Below are 18107 nucleotides of genomic sequence, written 5' to 3'. Positions count from 1 at the left end.
AAGTAGGGTTCTGGTATGTTGCACTGAAAGTCCCATCTCAACTTTCCGCAGAGGAACAGGGTCGAAACAGTCTTAAGTAAAATGATCCGAACACAACGCTGAGGATTTGGATGGTGACCAATTGTCCCTCGTTCGTTGTACTTGCTTTACCCATGCTTCCCGGCGAACGGGATCTTTTGGGAACTGAAAAAGGCTCACATCACTCCCCGTGACGTTGGAACAAAAGCCTGCAACGCATCGTTTCGGCATGGTGCGAAAAATAAAAGAAATACTCTGCTAAAATTAGACGAATCCGCAGTCCTTCTCACACAACAGCACGGGTAGCTAGCGAAGAGGTCTTCTACCGTACACGTCACATCCGCCTTCTTCCTAAATCCGAGACCACAGCCGGAAGTCTGTCATTTTCGTAGCGCGGGATTCAAAAAACTGAATAAATATAACGATCGCTTCCACACACATCCAAGCGGTCTGTTTCATTCAGGAGCATAAAATACCGCGGAAAGTATGAAATAAACATGCTTTTTGGTGTCACAGGCACTTTAAATTAGCCTGATTTGCCTCACAAAAATCCGCTAGTTTAAATGCTACAAATGGTAACGTATTTACAGTTCTCATAGCAAATCGCTCGCACACAACTCCACAAACTGGAGCTCTACACTTAATTACAAATGCATACACAAACATATATTACCTGAAACAACTTATGTGGCCTTGTGTGCCCGCCTGTCTCATCAGACCATAGGACATGGTTCCAGTAATCCATGTGCTTCGTTGACATGTCTTCAGCAAACTGTTTGGGGGCTTTCTTGTGTACCGTCTCCAGAAGAGGCTTCCTCCTGGGGTGACAGCCATGCACACCAATTTGATGTAGAGTGCAGCGTATAGTCTGAGCACTAACAGGCTGACCCCCCACCTCTTCAATCTCTGCAGCAATGCTGACAGCACTCCTGAAACGAGTCACATGACATTTTGGAGGGAAAAGGACAAGCAGTACTCAATTTTCACATTTAGGGATGTACGTTTTTTTCAAAGGGGTGCACTCACTTTTGTTGCAAGGGGTTTAGATATTAATGGCTTATTTTGAGGGGAAAATAAATGAACTATGTTATATAAGCTCCAGACAGACTACTTTTCATTGTGTCAAAGTGTCATTTTGTCAGTGTTGTCCCATGAAAAGATACACTTAAATATCTGCAGAAATGCAAGGGTTGTACTCACTTTTGTGATACATTGTACACCTCATGTCAACACAGGCTGTACAGATTGTTAGAATTTTCTCCACGGACGATCAACAAAGTTATAAGAACAAACACACTGCACAGAAAGTCCCAGGGCCTCATCTAAGTCGTGCTGAATCCATTTTGGGAGATTCCGTGGGTTCCACTTGTTTGATTTTGCAGTTTTAACTTTGTCTACACACTGCTTACTTCAACTGCATTTCGTGTTGTTCTGTCTAAACCGGAAGTCCGTAGGAGAAGATGTCAAAGACTCCCTCAATCTTCGCCTTTGAGTATCCTGCTTTATTTACCTGGCTGTGGATCCCCATGATTCCTCTGCCTATAAATTTCCTTATAGTTTTAGGATGTTTTTAAATGTTTCTACAATCAGCACTATTTTCGACTCAACAGTTTCCAATCATCACAATTCCCATGGGATCCTCCGCTGACAGACTGAAAGAAATACTTGAATCTATTCACCTTTAAGAAAAACCTATACAGAGAAAAGGACAGAAAGTCCTGAGACAGTTTGACTTTAGCCGATTGAATAATGGGGATTTATCCTAATCTAATTCTCTGGGACCGAAATACAGCAGGCTCGCTTTCGGTTTTGTTGCATATCTTTGTGCTGCACTCCACCCCATGGGTGTGTCACTGTATATGAGAAAGCTTCACTCTATTATTTTTCCATAACCTGCTGCACCAATATTTCCTCACCCGACAGCGACAATGAATGATAGAAAACCACCATGTAAGTATAAACGTGCTATATACATAGATTTATATTTAGGAGGGAAATGTTATCTAATTTCTCATAATTTCAAAATGTACTTTTTTGGGGGGGAAATCACAACTAAATCGTTTTTAGTTTCAATTTCTTCTCTTCACCAAAATAATTTTAGTAAAATGCTGTCTTTGCTATTGTAAGTTTGTCTCCATGTTTGAAATGTTTTAATTGTTAATCCCTCAACCTTGAATAGTCCTGGCATGCCATTTCATCAAATTAAAACTGCAATCAGTGAAAACAATAATAATGATTCCAAAATGTTCTAGCGCTTGTCCAAATCTATTATGTCTTGTTTTGAAAGCATGTGAAAAAAGAGATGAGTAATTTCACCTATTTGCCATTTGTATCCCTTGTCAACTTGGTGTTAATTTAATAAAATGAAGTGACAGGAGGAGCTTCTGGCAGACACTCTGACTAGTAGAAAAGCGATGACTTGCCACCATCTAGTGGCATATTTAGGCAATTATAAACAGTTTTCAAGAGAATATTAATTGCTCGTAGGTTTTTCATACTTGCAACTAGGCTAAGTATGCCGATTATAAAGCAGCACAAATTTTAAAAAGTACGACAACATTTTTCTCACATTCAGCGATACACAGTGTTTAAAATGCGGTGGGAAATTTTTAGTCACTTTTTTTTTGTACATTTACAACATTGTTTAGCAACTTAAATATTAAGTTAAAATAATAAGTATTGGACCTGAATGTTTGAATCCAAAACTTAATATTTCATTTAGATCCTAAATATATATCTTAAATTTATATCCTAAATATATATCTTAAATATAAATGTCCAATTTATATCCTAACTGTAAATCCTAAATATATATTTAAATACCAAATTTAAATGTTAAATCTGGAAACAGTTGAAACTAAATATTTATCTTAATATGCAAATTCACATGACTGGAGACCAGCAGTAAGTACTCAGCGATGGCAGTCGGCTCTTGGACAGGAATCATTGTGATAATAACTAGAGATGTCCCGATCGATTGGGTCCGATCACGTCATTTTCAAAGTATCGGAATCAGCAAAAAAATATCGGCCATGCCTTTTTTTAATATATATATGTAACGGGTACACGCAAGTCCATGTGGGAGCGTGGAAACCTCCCTGCCGATTCCTTCATGTAAGGACGCTAGCGGCTGTGCCGTTAGCTCGAGCTTATTGGTGCAGTGGTTACCGATCTTCCCTGCTGAGTGGAAGCGTCGTTGGCGCGCGGGTTCGCGTCCCGGCCTAGTCAGAGGTGGGAGCGGAACGCGGGGCGGCGCTGACACAGGGGTTACATATATATATTTTAATTAAATCGTTTTCTAATTGTATTTAACATTACAGACATAATATGTTACACTTATCCAGAATCTTTAGTTTAGGCTTAAGGTGGGGTTATCAAATTTATCCCAATAATGGCAGTAATTAATTTAAAAAAAAAAATGTTTCGCGTTAAAATATTTAACGCAATTAATGCATGCGCTGCACGACCCACTCACGCATCGTCGCGCTCCATCTGTAATTGCGCCGTTTTGCCTATATAGAGAGCTAAAAGGCAGCGTAAAATGAGTAGAGTGAATTTTGGCAGCCTTTGGAGCCTTATTTTAATTGGCTAAAGCCTTACAATCCCTCTCCCTTTGATTAGAAATATCATGGGAAGCAATGTGGGGAAGCATGGTAGCAATTGATCTTTTTCTTAACACCTTATGTTATTTCCCAACGCAAAGAAGATATATAAATTGGTAGCAATACGCACAGTCATGGTTCCACTTCCCATCATGCATTTGGGCATGGCCTTCTGTATCATTTACTGAAAGCTCAACAAATGCACTAGATGGCAATATTTAGTCACAATATACAAAGTCACAAGTCTTTCTATCGGTGGATCCCTCTCACAGAAAGAATGTTAATATAATGCAAATGCCATCTTGAGGATTTATTGTCATAATAAACAAATACAGTACTTATGTAATTGATCTTTTTCTTAACACCTTATGTTATTTCCCAATGCAAAGAAGATATATCAATTGGTACCACTACGCACAGTCATGGTTGCACTTCCCATCATGCCTTTGGGCAGAAGTTAAATGGCTACAGTATCATTTATCCTTTTATTTATCTTTTTTTTATTTTTTTATTTTTTATTTTTTTTATTTATTTTTTAAACCTGTCCTGTTCAGCTGTTTGACACAGAGAATGGAAGTCTAAGTGCCCGGATTCTGAACAGTTTTAATGTTTCACATTGAGAGTCTGACATACTCCCATTGTGATCATTCAAAATACCTTTTTATTATGACAAAGCAGCGAACAGGAAGGGATTATGGGGGGACAGAAGAAAAGAAATACAAGAGAAGAAAGAAAAGAAACACATACACAAACAACAACAAGAAATACATTGAACATCTAAACTAGTTACTAATATGCTGGTGCTATCGTCAGCGAGCTGTATTTCCGGTTTACACCATGTGGGGGCCTATTGGCCAGTGAAAGAGGAGAATGGGGGTGGGGGTGTCTATAAGACTATAAGCTAAGTGATTGAAAGGGGTAGAGTGTTCACAAATCAGTTCTGTGATCTAGAACCCAGTAATCGTGTGAATCTCTTATGAGTGTAAGCCCGTTGGCGACCAACCCTACGCCGCCGCATCGCCAATCCCGGCACCGGGACCTCCAACCCGAGCATGCCCTACCACATCCAGCAGCACACAAGCCCCACTGGGCGCGCGACAGCCACGCAGACGGGCGGAGAAGCCGCGCGGGCGCCAACCCAGGGCCACGGCCCCCACCCAGGCAGCCCGGGGAGGGAGGGTGGGCGAGGAGGTGGGGGGGGCATGCGCAGCCCATCCCTCCTCGCGCAGCCCAGCAAAGGAGCCATCGCCCCCCCCCGGGACCCAGGGTGGTCCCCCGGGCCACCCGCGCACCCATCAACCGGCCTTCAGGGATGGCAGGAGGGGACGCATCACCAACCCCACGCCTAGACCCACCCCCGCCCGCCCACCCGGGCCACGAGCCACAGCCCCCCAACCGGCACGGCACGCCGCGGGACCTTCAGCGGTCCACCAAGCCCCAGGCAAGGCAGGGTCCCCCGCCGGCGCAGGTGACACCCCGCTGATACACCGGCGCCCAGCCAGCGACCCGCGACGGAGCGCAGGGCGGATGCCCAGCCAGAGAAGAGAGGGGAAGGCGGAGGCAGGAGAACGCCCAGGAACTGCCACGGGGCGATGCAAGATCGGAGACCCGACCCCCCAACCCACTCCCGCGGCCGGCAGCCGAGGCAGAGGGGAGGCCACACCCCAGGAGCCACGCCATATAGAAAAAGTGTGGGACCCACCTACCACCCTATTACTGTGGCTGCCAGGTTCCCGACTGGCAGCCATCACCCAGCACCGTGATGGGGGTGTGAGGGGAGGGTAGTGCAATGTATGCATTAAAATAGGAGAGCTTGGCTTGGGGCAGTGGGACCGCAGCATGGAGTTTCTACCCAGCCGCCCGTCCCACCGCCCTTTGCCGGAGCTCTCCTGTGGAGTATGATGTGTGTTGTGCATTTAAAAAAGGTGCAGGGATGGCGGGGCCTGTGGTGAGGAGGCAGCCGTGAGATACCCCCCCCCCAACAGGTCCCAACCATCCCACAACCTTGGTGTGTGGTGCATTAAAAACAGGGGGGAGTCGGGCTGGGACTGTAAAGCCCCGTCCCAACTCTCCCCAGATGAAATGTATGAGCATGTAAGTGCCAGGGTGAAAAATATTTACAGTGCCGAAGTGAGAAGTGCGTGAGTTAAGAGGCAGGCTCCCGCGGGCGTGGCCCCGTCCACCAGAACCACCGGCCGCAGGGCGGAAGAAGCGTCAGGGCCCCGATCAATCCCCGCCCCAGACCACCCACGGCGCCTCCGCGACCGCCCCCCCCCCCCACCAACCCACCGAGCACCCACCCCGCACTCCGAGCAGGCGCCACACCAAGCGCCGGCGACCAGGGGACGTCCACCCCACCGGCAAGGGACAGCAAGCCTCACCCTAGGCCCTGCGGGCCCCAAGAGGCCCCGTCAACGACCCTGCCGGCCGGGGGGCAGCGGCAGCCGCTGCGGCCCAGGGAGGCGGACAGGGCCGGAAACAGACCAAGGGGAGGGAAGCGCACCCCCCACAACCCACCCCCGGGCCAGGAAGGGCGCGCAGTATGACACCAGAGGGCACCTCCCCGGCACCCGGTACAGGGAGACGCGGCTCCGGCCGGGCGGACCTGGGAGGGAACCATGGCTGCCGCATACACCCCCCGGCCCCCACCCCAACTCTACCCCACCCCGGCCGGCCGGGGAAGGGCCGCGGCCCCGGGCCGGCACCCGCTTGGCACCCCCACCCGCCCACGACACCAGCGCGTGCCCGACGGGACCCCCGCACAGCCAGACGCAACCAGACAAGCCCCGGCCGAAAATCCCGGGGGCCAAGACCGGCGGTGGGACGGCCCAGGGCAGGACGCCAACAAACTCCACCTGTAAAGCTGACAGAAGAAGAGGTTTATCAAACACAATTAGATGTATGCCAAAGACCGGTGAAGTGTATTATTTACGCATAGTTCCTTAATTGTTCCAAGTCTGATAAGTAATATATAGGGTGTTCCAAAAAAAGTTGCATATGTTCCCCAGTAGCTGGAAACCAAACTGTCTATGAGTATCCTTGTAAAATAAGCCCATTGACCGACTAAACTGTGAAGGAAGAAAAATTATTTATTACATGCTGTTGGGAGTGTATAAAACAGTTCGGATTTAAACATGTCCAGTTTCCAGCTGCAGAAGGATGCATACAACTTCCCTGGACACCCTGCATACATCAATTTATGTATACATTTTTATTATTTTTGTGGCATTCCTTCGCAGGTGAGAGAGAATCCTTATTCTATGTTCATCATTCTTGCGACCGTTTCCCACTGTTGTTCGTATTTGTCCATTTTATTTGTCTGTTTGGCAGATATTTTCTCTAATGTTATATATTCAATGATTAGATTTAGCCATTGGTTAATGCTAATGTTTTGTTTGTTTTTCCAATTCAGCAATATTGTTTTTATGGCTATCGTTAGACTTGCTAGTAGTGGACGGGTTTGATGGATACAGATATTCACTGTATTCAGATCGCCAAGCAGACAAAGAGTTGGAGACAATGGAATCCTGCAGTTCAATAGGAAAGAGAGTTTCTTCGTTACCTGTGCCCAGAAATCTTGTATTGGTTTACATTGCCAAAGAGCATGAAAGTATGTATCTGAAGTATCTTCGTTGCAGCTTGTACATTTATCGGATTGGGAGAACCCCATTTTGTGCATTTTAGTTTGAGTAATATGCCATCTGTGCAGTATTTTGAACTGTATAAGCTGAAGGTTCTTATTCTTTGTCATTATAAATGTATTTTTACAGATGTTGGACCAATAGTTATTATCTAATGTTACCGAAAGTTCGTTATTCCATTTTTCGATTGGTAGGCAAGTAGAGTTGTTACATGAGAGGGCTTTATATACTTTTGAAAGTATTTTTTTTTTGTTGAGGATGTATATTTATTATTTTATTTACGAAAGGTGGTGGGTCTAAGGTACCCGTTAGTGATGGAAATTTGCTTCTGATGGCTGCCCTGATTTTATTGTATTGAAGGAAATTGACCCCTTTGATCTGGAAATCTTGTAATATTCCCGTATCATCCCATGTGCTGAAATAAATAGGAATTTTATTAACTCCAAAGTCTGGGTTGTGCCAGATTGGTGAGAATTTACACGGGGCTTGTTGTGATTGCGTAATTTCCATACCTCTCCACCAGGCTTTCAAGGTACATGCTATCATTGGGTTTTTGAAGCAGCTATGGTGCTTAATACTAGAACTAATAAAGGGGAGGTTTGCCAATTGTATTTGGTTGCAGTCTGTTTGCTCTAATTCTAGCCATGACTGTTGTTCAGTGTTAAGATATAACCACCAAATAAGATATTGTATTTGATTTGCTATATAATAGTGTTGGAAATTAGGGGCCTCTAGACCCCCCTCTGGTTTATTTCTTTGTAATTTGGCAAGGCTAATTCTGTTTTTCTTGTTTTTAAAGTAGAATTTTGTGACGGCTGAGTCTAGGTCTTGAAACCATTTTTGAGTGGGTTTAAAGGGGATCATTGAGAACAAATAGTTTATTTGTGGTAATACTTTCATTTTGACTGTTGCTATCCGGCCCAAAAGTGAGATGGGTAGATTATTCCAGTGTGTCAAATCTTCACATATTTTTGCTAAGAGGGGTGTATGGTTTAGTTTAGTTAATTCTGTAAGTTTTGGTGAAATGTTGATTCCAAGATACTTTATATTCCCTATTGGAATATTGTGATTTTGATTTGCAGGATTCCATGAGTTTGTTGATAAGGGCATTATAATTGATTTTGACCAATTTATAGCATAATCTGATATTTGTGAAAATGTCTTTATTAGTTCAAAAGTCTCATGTCGGGAGGATTCTGGTTTTTCTAGATATAATAGTATATCATCTGCGTATAAGTTAATTTTGTGTTCCGATGTGTGCGAGCAGATCCCTTTGATATTAGCGTTTTGTCTTATTGCAATTGCTAATGGTTCAATAAATAGAGCGAATAATAGGGGTGAGAGTGGACAGCCTTGTCGAGTTCCCCTTTGAAGACAGAAACTTTGTGAAATGACCCCGTTTGTGTTTACAGTGGCTTTTGGGGCGTTGTAGAATATTTTTATCCAGCGGATAAATGGCTCACCGAAGCCAAATTTTTCCAAAACTTTGAAGAGAAAAATCCAGTTGACTTTGTCAAATGCTTTTTCTGCGCCCAAAGAGAGGATAATTGCTTTCTGTTTATAATTCTGTGCAATATTAATAAGATTTAACAAGCGTCTTATATTGTTTGTAGAGTTACGTCCTTTAATAAAGCCGGTCTGGTCTTTATGAATTATAGTGGGAAGAGTTTGTTCTAATCTAGTAGCTAAAGCCTTTGCAATAATTTTAATATCTGTATTCATTAAGGATATTGGTCTATAGTTTGCTGGTTGGGTTAGGTCTTTCCCTTCTTTTGGCAGTAGTTTGATTACTGCAGTGTTCATATTGTCTCTAATTTGACTCTTAGCACTGATTTCTTGAACCATTCTGTAGAAAAGTGGTGCCAGCATATTCCAAAAGTGTTTAAAATATGATGTCGAGAACCCGTCGGGCCCCGGTGCGCGACCTGTTGGCATGTCCTTTACGGCATTACATAATTCAGCGAGGGTAAGTGGGGTATCTAGCAATTGTTGGCTTTCTAAAGTTATTTGGGGGATGTCAAGATTATTAACGAATAGGTCAATGTCTTCATTATGATCGTTTGTCATCGAGTATAAGTTTTTGTAGTAGCTATAGAAAGTTTCGTTAATTTTTTCTGGTGATTGTGTTATTATGCCTGCTGAATCTTGTATTGTTGTAATTAATGTTTTTTCTTTGTTACGTTCGAGTTGGTTTGCTAAATATTTCCCGGATTTGTTATTATGCTCAAAGTTGGTATATCGTAGTTGTTGTAACAGAAACTGAGTTTTTTTTTAGACAGAATACTATTGAGCTGTTCTTTGGCGCTGAAAAGTTCTTTTGTGGTATTGTCTGTGGGATTATTGGCGAATTCCTCCGTCAGTTGTTTGATTTTTATTTCTAATTCGTTTTCCAACTTCTGTTCTTGTTTTTTTTAATATGATGAATATGAGATAATCTTGCCTCGAATTACGCATTTTCCTGTTTCCCAAAGCAATGATGGTGAGATGTTTGGGGAATCGTTAAGTTCCATAAAGTCTTTCCATTCTTTCTTAACGAATGTATCAAATGCTGGGTCATCTAATAAGGAATCATTACAGCGCCAGGTTGCGTGGGGTATCGTGCGGGAGTCAATTTTAAGGGCTAAAGAAATTGGTGCATGATCACTGATGATTATTGGATGTATTCTTGGCGAAATATTATTAATAGCGGAATTATTCGCTAGAAAAAAATCGATTCTTGAACACGAACCATGGGCTAGGGATTGAAAGGTATATTCCCTTTTTGTTAAATGTTTTGCTCTCCAGACGTCACTTAAGCCGAAATCGTCCATATATTTCCTAATGGTTCTTGCAGTTTGTGACTGTTTAGTGAGTTTATAATTGGAGCTATCTATACTTGGATCAAGTGTAGTGTTAAAGTCCCCTCCTATAATAATTGTTGAGTTCACTGACATGTCACTCAGTTTACCAAAGATATTGTGGAAGAACTGTGTATCCTCGTTGTTTGGGGCATATATGTTCACTAATGTGAACAGTTTATTACTTATGGTAGCTTGTACTATTATGAATCTACCTTCCGGGTCTGCAATTGCACTATTTAATGTGTATGAGATTCTTTTATTTTTTAATATTGATACTCCTCTTTGTCTGCTGTTATAGCTGGCTGAATACATCAAGTTAAAATTTGAGTGTTTAAGATATTTCTCTTCGGATTTGGCTAGATGTGATTCTTGCATGAAGAAGAGGTCTGCCTTTAATTTGGTGATGTATTCCATAATTTTAGTTCTCTTTGCCTGCGATCGGAAGCCATTCACATTAAATGAAACAAAATTTATATATGTCAAATGTGGATATTTCTAAGTATCTTAAGGAAAGTAATGATCTCAGGATGTGTGTTATAATATTTGGTCCTGAGTGTCATCAACCATTCACATTCATTAGAAGCCATACGAGTATGTAATAAATCAAATTCTAATAGAAATGAATGCAATTTTTTGTAAACCGCTTGGCATAATTCACACCACATTAAGACGTGATTAGATTAGAAGGATTAAATACATGGGTAGCATCATCACTAAACATTACAATTTTAAAGCGTGTACTTAGTGTGTGTTTGAAAACAGCGGTGTGGAAAAGGTGAGACAAATAACCCAGAAAAAGAAAAGATATGAGCGCCAGTACAGAAATGTGTAGTGTGAGACATGCGTGACTCTTATAGACTAAGTGATTATCATGCAACCCTGATCTGTACGTGTGCATTGTTGAAATAAAATCGACTTAATACGGCATTGTGTACATATTGGAAGTGTTTAGGAAGTACAGACAAAGTGATTATCATGCAATCCTAATCTAACATTTGCTCAAAACAAAAAACCACTTAATTCAGCATTATATACGAACTGGAAGTGTTTCGAAGGTACAGACAAAATAGTTATCATGCAGCCCTAATCTACATATGTGCCTTAATCAACCCAAAGCAATTTAATTTAGCATTATATGCTTACTGGAAGTGTTTAGGAATAGCAAACTAAGTATTAAGCATCCCTAATCTATACATATGTCTTGCTTAAATCAAGACAGCTACATTCTATTTATACATTTTATTTATCATTTATCCTTTAAGAATTACAAGTCTTTCTATCCGTGAATCCCTCTTACAGAATGTTAATAATGTAAATGTTAATGTGAATGTTAATAATGTAAATGCCATCTTGAGGATTTATTGTCATAATAAACAAATACAGTACTTATGTACTGTATGTTGAATGTATATATTCGTCCGAGTTTTATTCATTTTTTTCATAATGCATTTCCAAAATGTATATGATCGGGAAAAATTATCAGGAATGATTTGAATTGAATCGGGAGCAAAAAAAAGCAATCGGATCGGGAAATATCGGGATCGGCAGATACTCAAACTAAAACGATTGGGATCGGATCGGGAGCAAAAAAACACGATCGGAACAACCCTAATAATAACAATATCTGGGTAAAATAAAATACACATTCAGGAGAAACTATATAATTTAAAGAGTATTTTGTGTTTTTTGTGTCAGTTTTATGTACGAGTCCAGTAAAGTTATAATGAATAGCCACGAGGGGTCGCTACTGGACTGGACAGCAATGTTGACTTCTCTAACTTCAACTGCAAAGCAAAGATCCCTTTTTTCTCACACTCGGCCAAGGTGGGCTGAAAGAAAATATGTCGGACGAGTCCAATTTAGATGAGGGTAACAGCAGAGCCATTCTGACAGCCATAGAAAATTTTCCCACAGTGACCGCAGCTTCCACTTTACGATCCACTTCGGTAAGTGTATTGTGACTGTTGTCTAAATCGCTTTTATTACCGTTGGATTCTCAACTAGGCTAATTTACCAGAACTGTGGTTTGGAGAGCTGGCCCATTTACGCTGTTGTAGCTAGCATACCTGTCAACCCGAGGCCGTTGGCAATCTTACAAATAGTGATGTATGCCCTTTACAAATTGGTGACTAATCATACAACGTTTTATATAGGGTGCAATATGAAAAAAAAGAAAACTGGATTTTTAAAATAATATGAATTTATTGGTAATATTGTAACATATCATCTGGAGCAATCAAAGAACAATTAATATCTACAGCTACATCATGATTACTAAAAAAGTGACTTTTGTTATAATTGTATGTAGCACTAAGCCTGAACGATATATCGTTTAAACATCGCCATCGCGATGTGTGCGTGCGCGATAGTCCCATCGCAAGGACGTGCGATAGTTTTTATGTTTTTTAATCCACATACGCCCTGCTTTCTGCTCTGCCACAGCCTCACACCCTCCCTCTCCCAGCTCTTTGAACCTCACAGTCACTGCTGCACTTGCTTATTAAAGTTAACGATGCTGGTATCTTTGATCTTGCCAAAGAAGCGGACATCACAGCGCAGCAGCTGTCAATCATCGTTTAACTTAAAAACAGTTTCTGCAAGGAAGCCGCTTTGGAATAAATGTGTGTGTGTGTGTGTGTGTGTGTGTGTGTGTGTGTGTGTGTGTGTGTGTGTGTGTGTGTGTGTGTGTGTGTGTGTGTGTGTGTGTGTGTGTGTGTGTGTGTGCGTGTGTGTGTGGAGACGTTTGAGACATATAAATTAAATGCCAGAAGTGATCATGAGGAGTTTGTAATTTCTACATGTCCACCAAGAGTCACAGCTAAGGTAGATAAAGGTATTTGATAAAGCCAATACTTTGATAAAGTCAAGCATTCTTGTTCAAAAATGATTTGGTTGGACAGTTATGTTTAAAACTGATCATAATTAATACATATGAAGTGCTTAAAACCATTTATTTATATCTATCTATCTATCTATCTATCTATCTATCTATCTATCTATCTATCTATCTATCTATCTATCTATCTATCTATCTATCTATCTATCTATCTATCTATCTATCTATCTATCTATCTATATACACATTTTTTAAAATCATACTTTGGGTGAAAAGTGAGAAAAAAACATGCCTTATATGTATCTCTTTCCAATGCTAAATCTGAATAAATACATTGAGCACAAACACAAAAAAAATAAAAATTTGGGGGGCGGGGTGCGCAACTTCGCGGTTTTTCACTTATCGCGGCGGGTTCTGGTCCCCATTAACCGTGAAAAACGAGGGATCACTGTACACTGGTCATTGTGAGTCATCCAAAGTCTTTCCAAACAGCTTTTCAAGTCATCTAGTGAAAATTTCTTTGGGAAAAAAAAAAAATCTTTTTTTAATATCGCAATATAATATCGCAACCCCCCCCAAAAAAATCGCAGCAATAGTTTTTTCCAATGTCCTTCAGGCCTATGTAGCACTTTTGGCAATTTCCATCATGTCTTGATGGCTGCACTTCATGGCACTTCAGCTCGCAATTCAGTTTGACTTGAAGGTAGTTTGTTAGTGTGTCCAAATATAAATTAAAAAGGTCAATTGATAAAATTAACTCACTGATGCAATTTTTGAGTCAGGGAACATTTCTTTTGCTAATTCTGAGAAGTGATCAGCAATAGTTGCAGGCAAATTGTGTTCGGCAACAAATTGGCGAATAAAATCTCCGCTTTCGTCACTTTTCATTCTGCAGACTTCATCTTTATGACCAGTGTTGTTAATCTTACTTTTAAAAAGTAAGTAATTAGTTGTAAATTACTTCTCCCAAAAAGTAATTGAGTTAGTAACTCAGTTACCTGAATGTAAGAGTAATTAATTACTAGTGTTACCGTTCATGTTTTTTTTTTTTTTTTTTTAATTTAAAAAAAAAAAAAAAAAAAAAAAAAAACATTCTAACCTTTGCTATGTTTGGAAGTCATTTATTTATTATTTCATTTCGACGTGAAAGTTTTAAAACTATTTCATCATTTAAAGATAGATTCAAGTCAAGATTTTGCCGATTTAGGAGTATTTTAGATTAAAAGTTACTTAGGTTTGCTAGTAAAGTTCACTACAACAGAGCCTTTCTGAGAAGTGTACTGCTCTAAAATGGCGGCTGTTTACTAACGCCACCGAGTGTCATTTTGCATGTAGTTCTATATGCATGAGATATCTAGGCGTAGATTGTAGTCTGTTGGCAACAGTCAGGAAATATTGGAGCCACTTAGCCTAGCATCGCGTTTGCAACAGCGTCACAACAAACACTTCGCTCTCAGTGTCTCTGACTTTTCTCGCATCATTCAACCAACGTAGTAACGCATAGTAACGTACATTGTCTCATTGCCGAAACGGTGACAAAATCCGGACGGAGATAAAAAAACATAATGCACGAAAAACGTACAGATTTTGAACGTACGGCGTACACATTTAAAAATCAGTGCTCACTTGTACAAATTACGCCGAAACCGTACAACTTGACAGGTATGAGCTAGTGGGAGCTTACAATATCAAATGACAATATAAAAAAATAGCATCAAGACAGATTCATGTACATACAAACATAAAATGTATTCTTGGAGCATCATCATCTAAATTGCCCCTTAGTTTGACTGCTTCTATTATAGCGGGAAAGGTTCTACTTATAAAATGCACTGTACTGGCATTTGTTAGCTAAATTAGCCTAGCTGAGAATCCAACGCTAATAAAAGCGATCTAGACAACAGTAATAATACACTTACCGAGGTGGATCGTAAAGTGGAAGCTGCGGTCGCTCTGAGAAAATTTTGTATAGCTGTCAGAATGACTCTGCCGATAGTCTCCGCTATATTACACTCGCCGACATACTTTCTTTCAGACCACCTTGGCCGACTGTGAGAAAAAAAGGGATCTTTGCTTTGCAGTTGAAGTTAGAAAAGGTAACATTGCTGTCCATTCCAGTCCAACAGCGACTCCTCTTGGCTATTCATTGTAACTTTACTGGGCTCATGTACGTAAAAGTGACACAATAAACAAAAAATACTCTTTAAATAGTTTCTTCCATGTCCAAGAGCCGACTGCCACCATTGAGAAGGTTTTATACATTTTGAAGCAATGTATAAAAACAGCCTGAGCTGCTCCAGCTTTTATTTTGTTACTTCCGGTCCCCAGTCATGTGAATTTGCATATTAGGCTAAATATTTAGTTTCAACCGTTTCCAGACCTAACATTTATATTTAGTATTTAGATATACATTTCAGATTTACATTTAGGATCTAAATTTAACATTTAAATTTAAGATCTATTTTTAGGATATAAATTTAAGATTTACATTTCATACTTAAATCAAATATTTAGTTCTGGATTTAAACATTCAGGTCCAATACTTATTATTTTAAAATAAATATTTATGTTGCTAAACAGTCATAAATGTGCAAAAAAAAAAAAATTGACTCTAAAAATTTCACACCACATTTTAAACACTGTATGGCGCTAAATGTGGGAAAATGTTGTCGTAATTTTTGGCATGTGCTGCTTTACAAACGGCGCCCCATTATGTCGTAGGTAATAATATTGCCAGACTGTATATGCGAATGGACAGGCAGGCAGGCAGCCATTGATGACAGTAGAAATGTACTACAAAGGGTTGCTTACCAGTATTTATTTGAAATGGTGGTTTTGCTCTTTTTGTTTCAACAGCGTATCCAGAACCTAAAACAGTTGCTCTTTTTGGAAAGCAAATCTTTTTAAACAAACGCATTGGAAAATTGATCTTTGCAAATGACGACGTTTATGAAAGGATCTCAAATTACTGCAGTGTGGAAGAAAATGGTTCTTTCAGGGTTATCAGCACCCTAAAGTTCTTTGAAGACTGCTCCAATCCAGACCAGAAGATCATTGACGTCATGGCTTCGGCCCACCCGGGTCCTGAATTGTTCCTCCTGGCTGTTGATTCTGAAACCTCAAGCTCTGAAGATGTTTTGACTCAAATTAATAAACTTGAGGAAATCTTTGGAAACTCAATCAGAAAACATTTAATTCTCATTTTTAACCAACACAAATTGTACGAGTCACTTCTTTATCTGAAAGATAACAACATTCAATTAGAAATGCTCAATGATAACCTGGCCAGTGACTGCCAGAAATGGGGTGCGACTCGTTCATCATTTCTGTACAACTATAAAGACTACAGTGAGCAAGTTGTACGGCGAAGAAAGAACGAACTACAGATGAGAAGGTAAAATGTTTTTCATCTTTTTAGTTGTTATAAAAAGAGCATTCTGTTCCTTGAGATACAAATGAGATGACATTTTGACTTTTTGGCAAGCTCTTTGGAAGCGGAGACCGAGACAAGACCAAGATCAAGAATAAGGTTCAATGAGAGATACAACAAATATGGTCGGACGACACACTTTACTGCATGTATGTTTCTGGTCTTGACGCGTTGTGCAGTTTGCATGTATTTCAAATAAATACCAATTGATGATTATGTTTTGCATCCTGACAGCATCTGACGCAACGGATATAGACAAAGCCAGTCAAGGAGATCAAATCAACCCACAGGAAAATGTCTCACCTCCAGGAAGAGCTGCAGATCCTAGACGTATGCTTTACCCTGACAGCGATTATTACATGTAGTTGATGAATAAAATTGTCCCTTTCAGGTGGAATGAAAAATGGAATGCCCGTAAGTGATTTCAACATTATACTAATGGGACGCTCTGGATGTGGAAAGAGTGCATCTGCAAATACCATCTTGCAGACTGCTGAAGCGTATAAAAATAAACTCTTCGAATCTAAAGCCAGCTCTCAAGGAGTCACAACCTCGATTCAAGTGAGACATGTTTCGAAAATGTTTGGAAGGCCAGTGAATGTGATCGATACTCCAGACTTCTTCAGAGACAATTTAACTAATGTTGAGGAGGTGGTAGAGTTGTGTAAACAATACATTACTGAGAATTGTGTGATATTACTTGTGTATCAGCTAGGTCGCATTACAGATCATGATTATGGTTTCATAGAGAAGCTGGAGAGCACGTTTGGTACTACAAATATCAGAGAAAAGGCAACTGTCCTTTTTACCCATGGAGATGACATGAATAGAGATCTTAAAGAACACATCAACCAAAATCCCATTCTCTCAGATATTGTTCAGAAGTGTGGTAACCGTTATCACCTCTTCAACAACAAGACCAAGGATCCAAAACAAGTAAAAGAACTGACCAAAATAATTCCTCGATTCGAAACAGCCTCCAAGACAAATAAGGCTTCCTGTTCCTTGTCAATAATGTAGCGTGATATTGAAATTAATCGACTTTACAGAGAGCTCAACAGGAAAATGCAAAACTGAGCATGTTTACACTACAGTAGGGCAAATAAGTATTTAGTCAACCACCAATTGTGCAAGTTCTCCTACTTGAAAAGATTAGAGAGGCCTGTAATTGTCAACATGGGTAAACCTCAACCATGACAGACAGAATGTGGGGGAAAAAAACAGAAAATCACATTGTTTTATTTTTAAAGAATTTATTTCCAAATTAGAGTGGAAAATAAGTATTTGGTCACCTACAAACAAGCAAGATTTCTGGCTGCCAAAGAGGTCTAACTTCTTCTAATGAGGTCTAACGAGGCTCCACTCGTTACCTGTATTAATGGCACCTGTTTTAACTCATTATCGGTATAAAAGACACCTGTCCACAAGCTCAGTCAGTCACACTCCAAACTCCACTATGGCCAAGACCAAAGAGCTGTTGAAGGACACCAGAGACAAAACTGTAGACCTGCACCAGGCTGGGAAGACTGAATCTGCAATAGGTAAAACGCTTGGTGTAGAGAAATAAACTGTGCGAACAATTATTAGAAAATGGAAGACATACAAGACCACTGATAATCTCCCTCGATCTGGGCCTCCATGCAAGATCTCAGTGATCTTGAGCAAAAATCCCAGAACCACACAGGGGGACCAAGTGAATGACCTACAGAGAGCTGGGACCACAGTAACAAAGGCTACTAT

General features: G+C 40.5%; 1 protein-coding gene across 1 annotated transcript; it reads left to right on the top strand.

The window, feature by feature from the left end:
• The first annotated feature begins 1910 nt into the window (after positions 1–1910).
• On the top strand, positions 1911–17473 carry LOC130905530 (GTPase IMAP family member 8-like). Its single transcript, XM_057819045.1, has 5 exons — positions 1911–1968; positions 15794–16331; positions 16422–16516; positions 16602–16697; positions 16759–17473. Exons 1-5 carry the CDS (start codon positions 1947–1949, stop codon positions 17385–17387), a joined length of 1380 nt encoding a protein of 459 aa, XP_057675028.1. The 5' UTR covers positions 1911–1946; the 3' UTR covers positions 17388–17473.
• Positions 17474–18107: the final 634 nt, after the last annotated feature.

Source organism: Corythoichthys intestinalis, chromosome 17, assembly GCF_030265065.1.
Source record: "Corythoichthys intestinalis isolate RoL2023-P3 chromosome 17, ASM3026506v1, whole genome shotgun sequence".
Taxonomy (NCBI): Eukaryota; Metazoa; Chordata; class Actinopteri; order Syngnathiformes; family Syngnathidae; genus Corythoichthys; species Corythoichthys intestinalis.
Note: the sequence above shows the minus strand (reverse complement) of the source record. Positions and strands in the feature narration are given on the sequence as shown.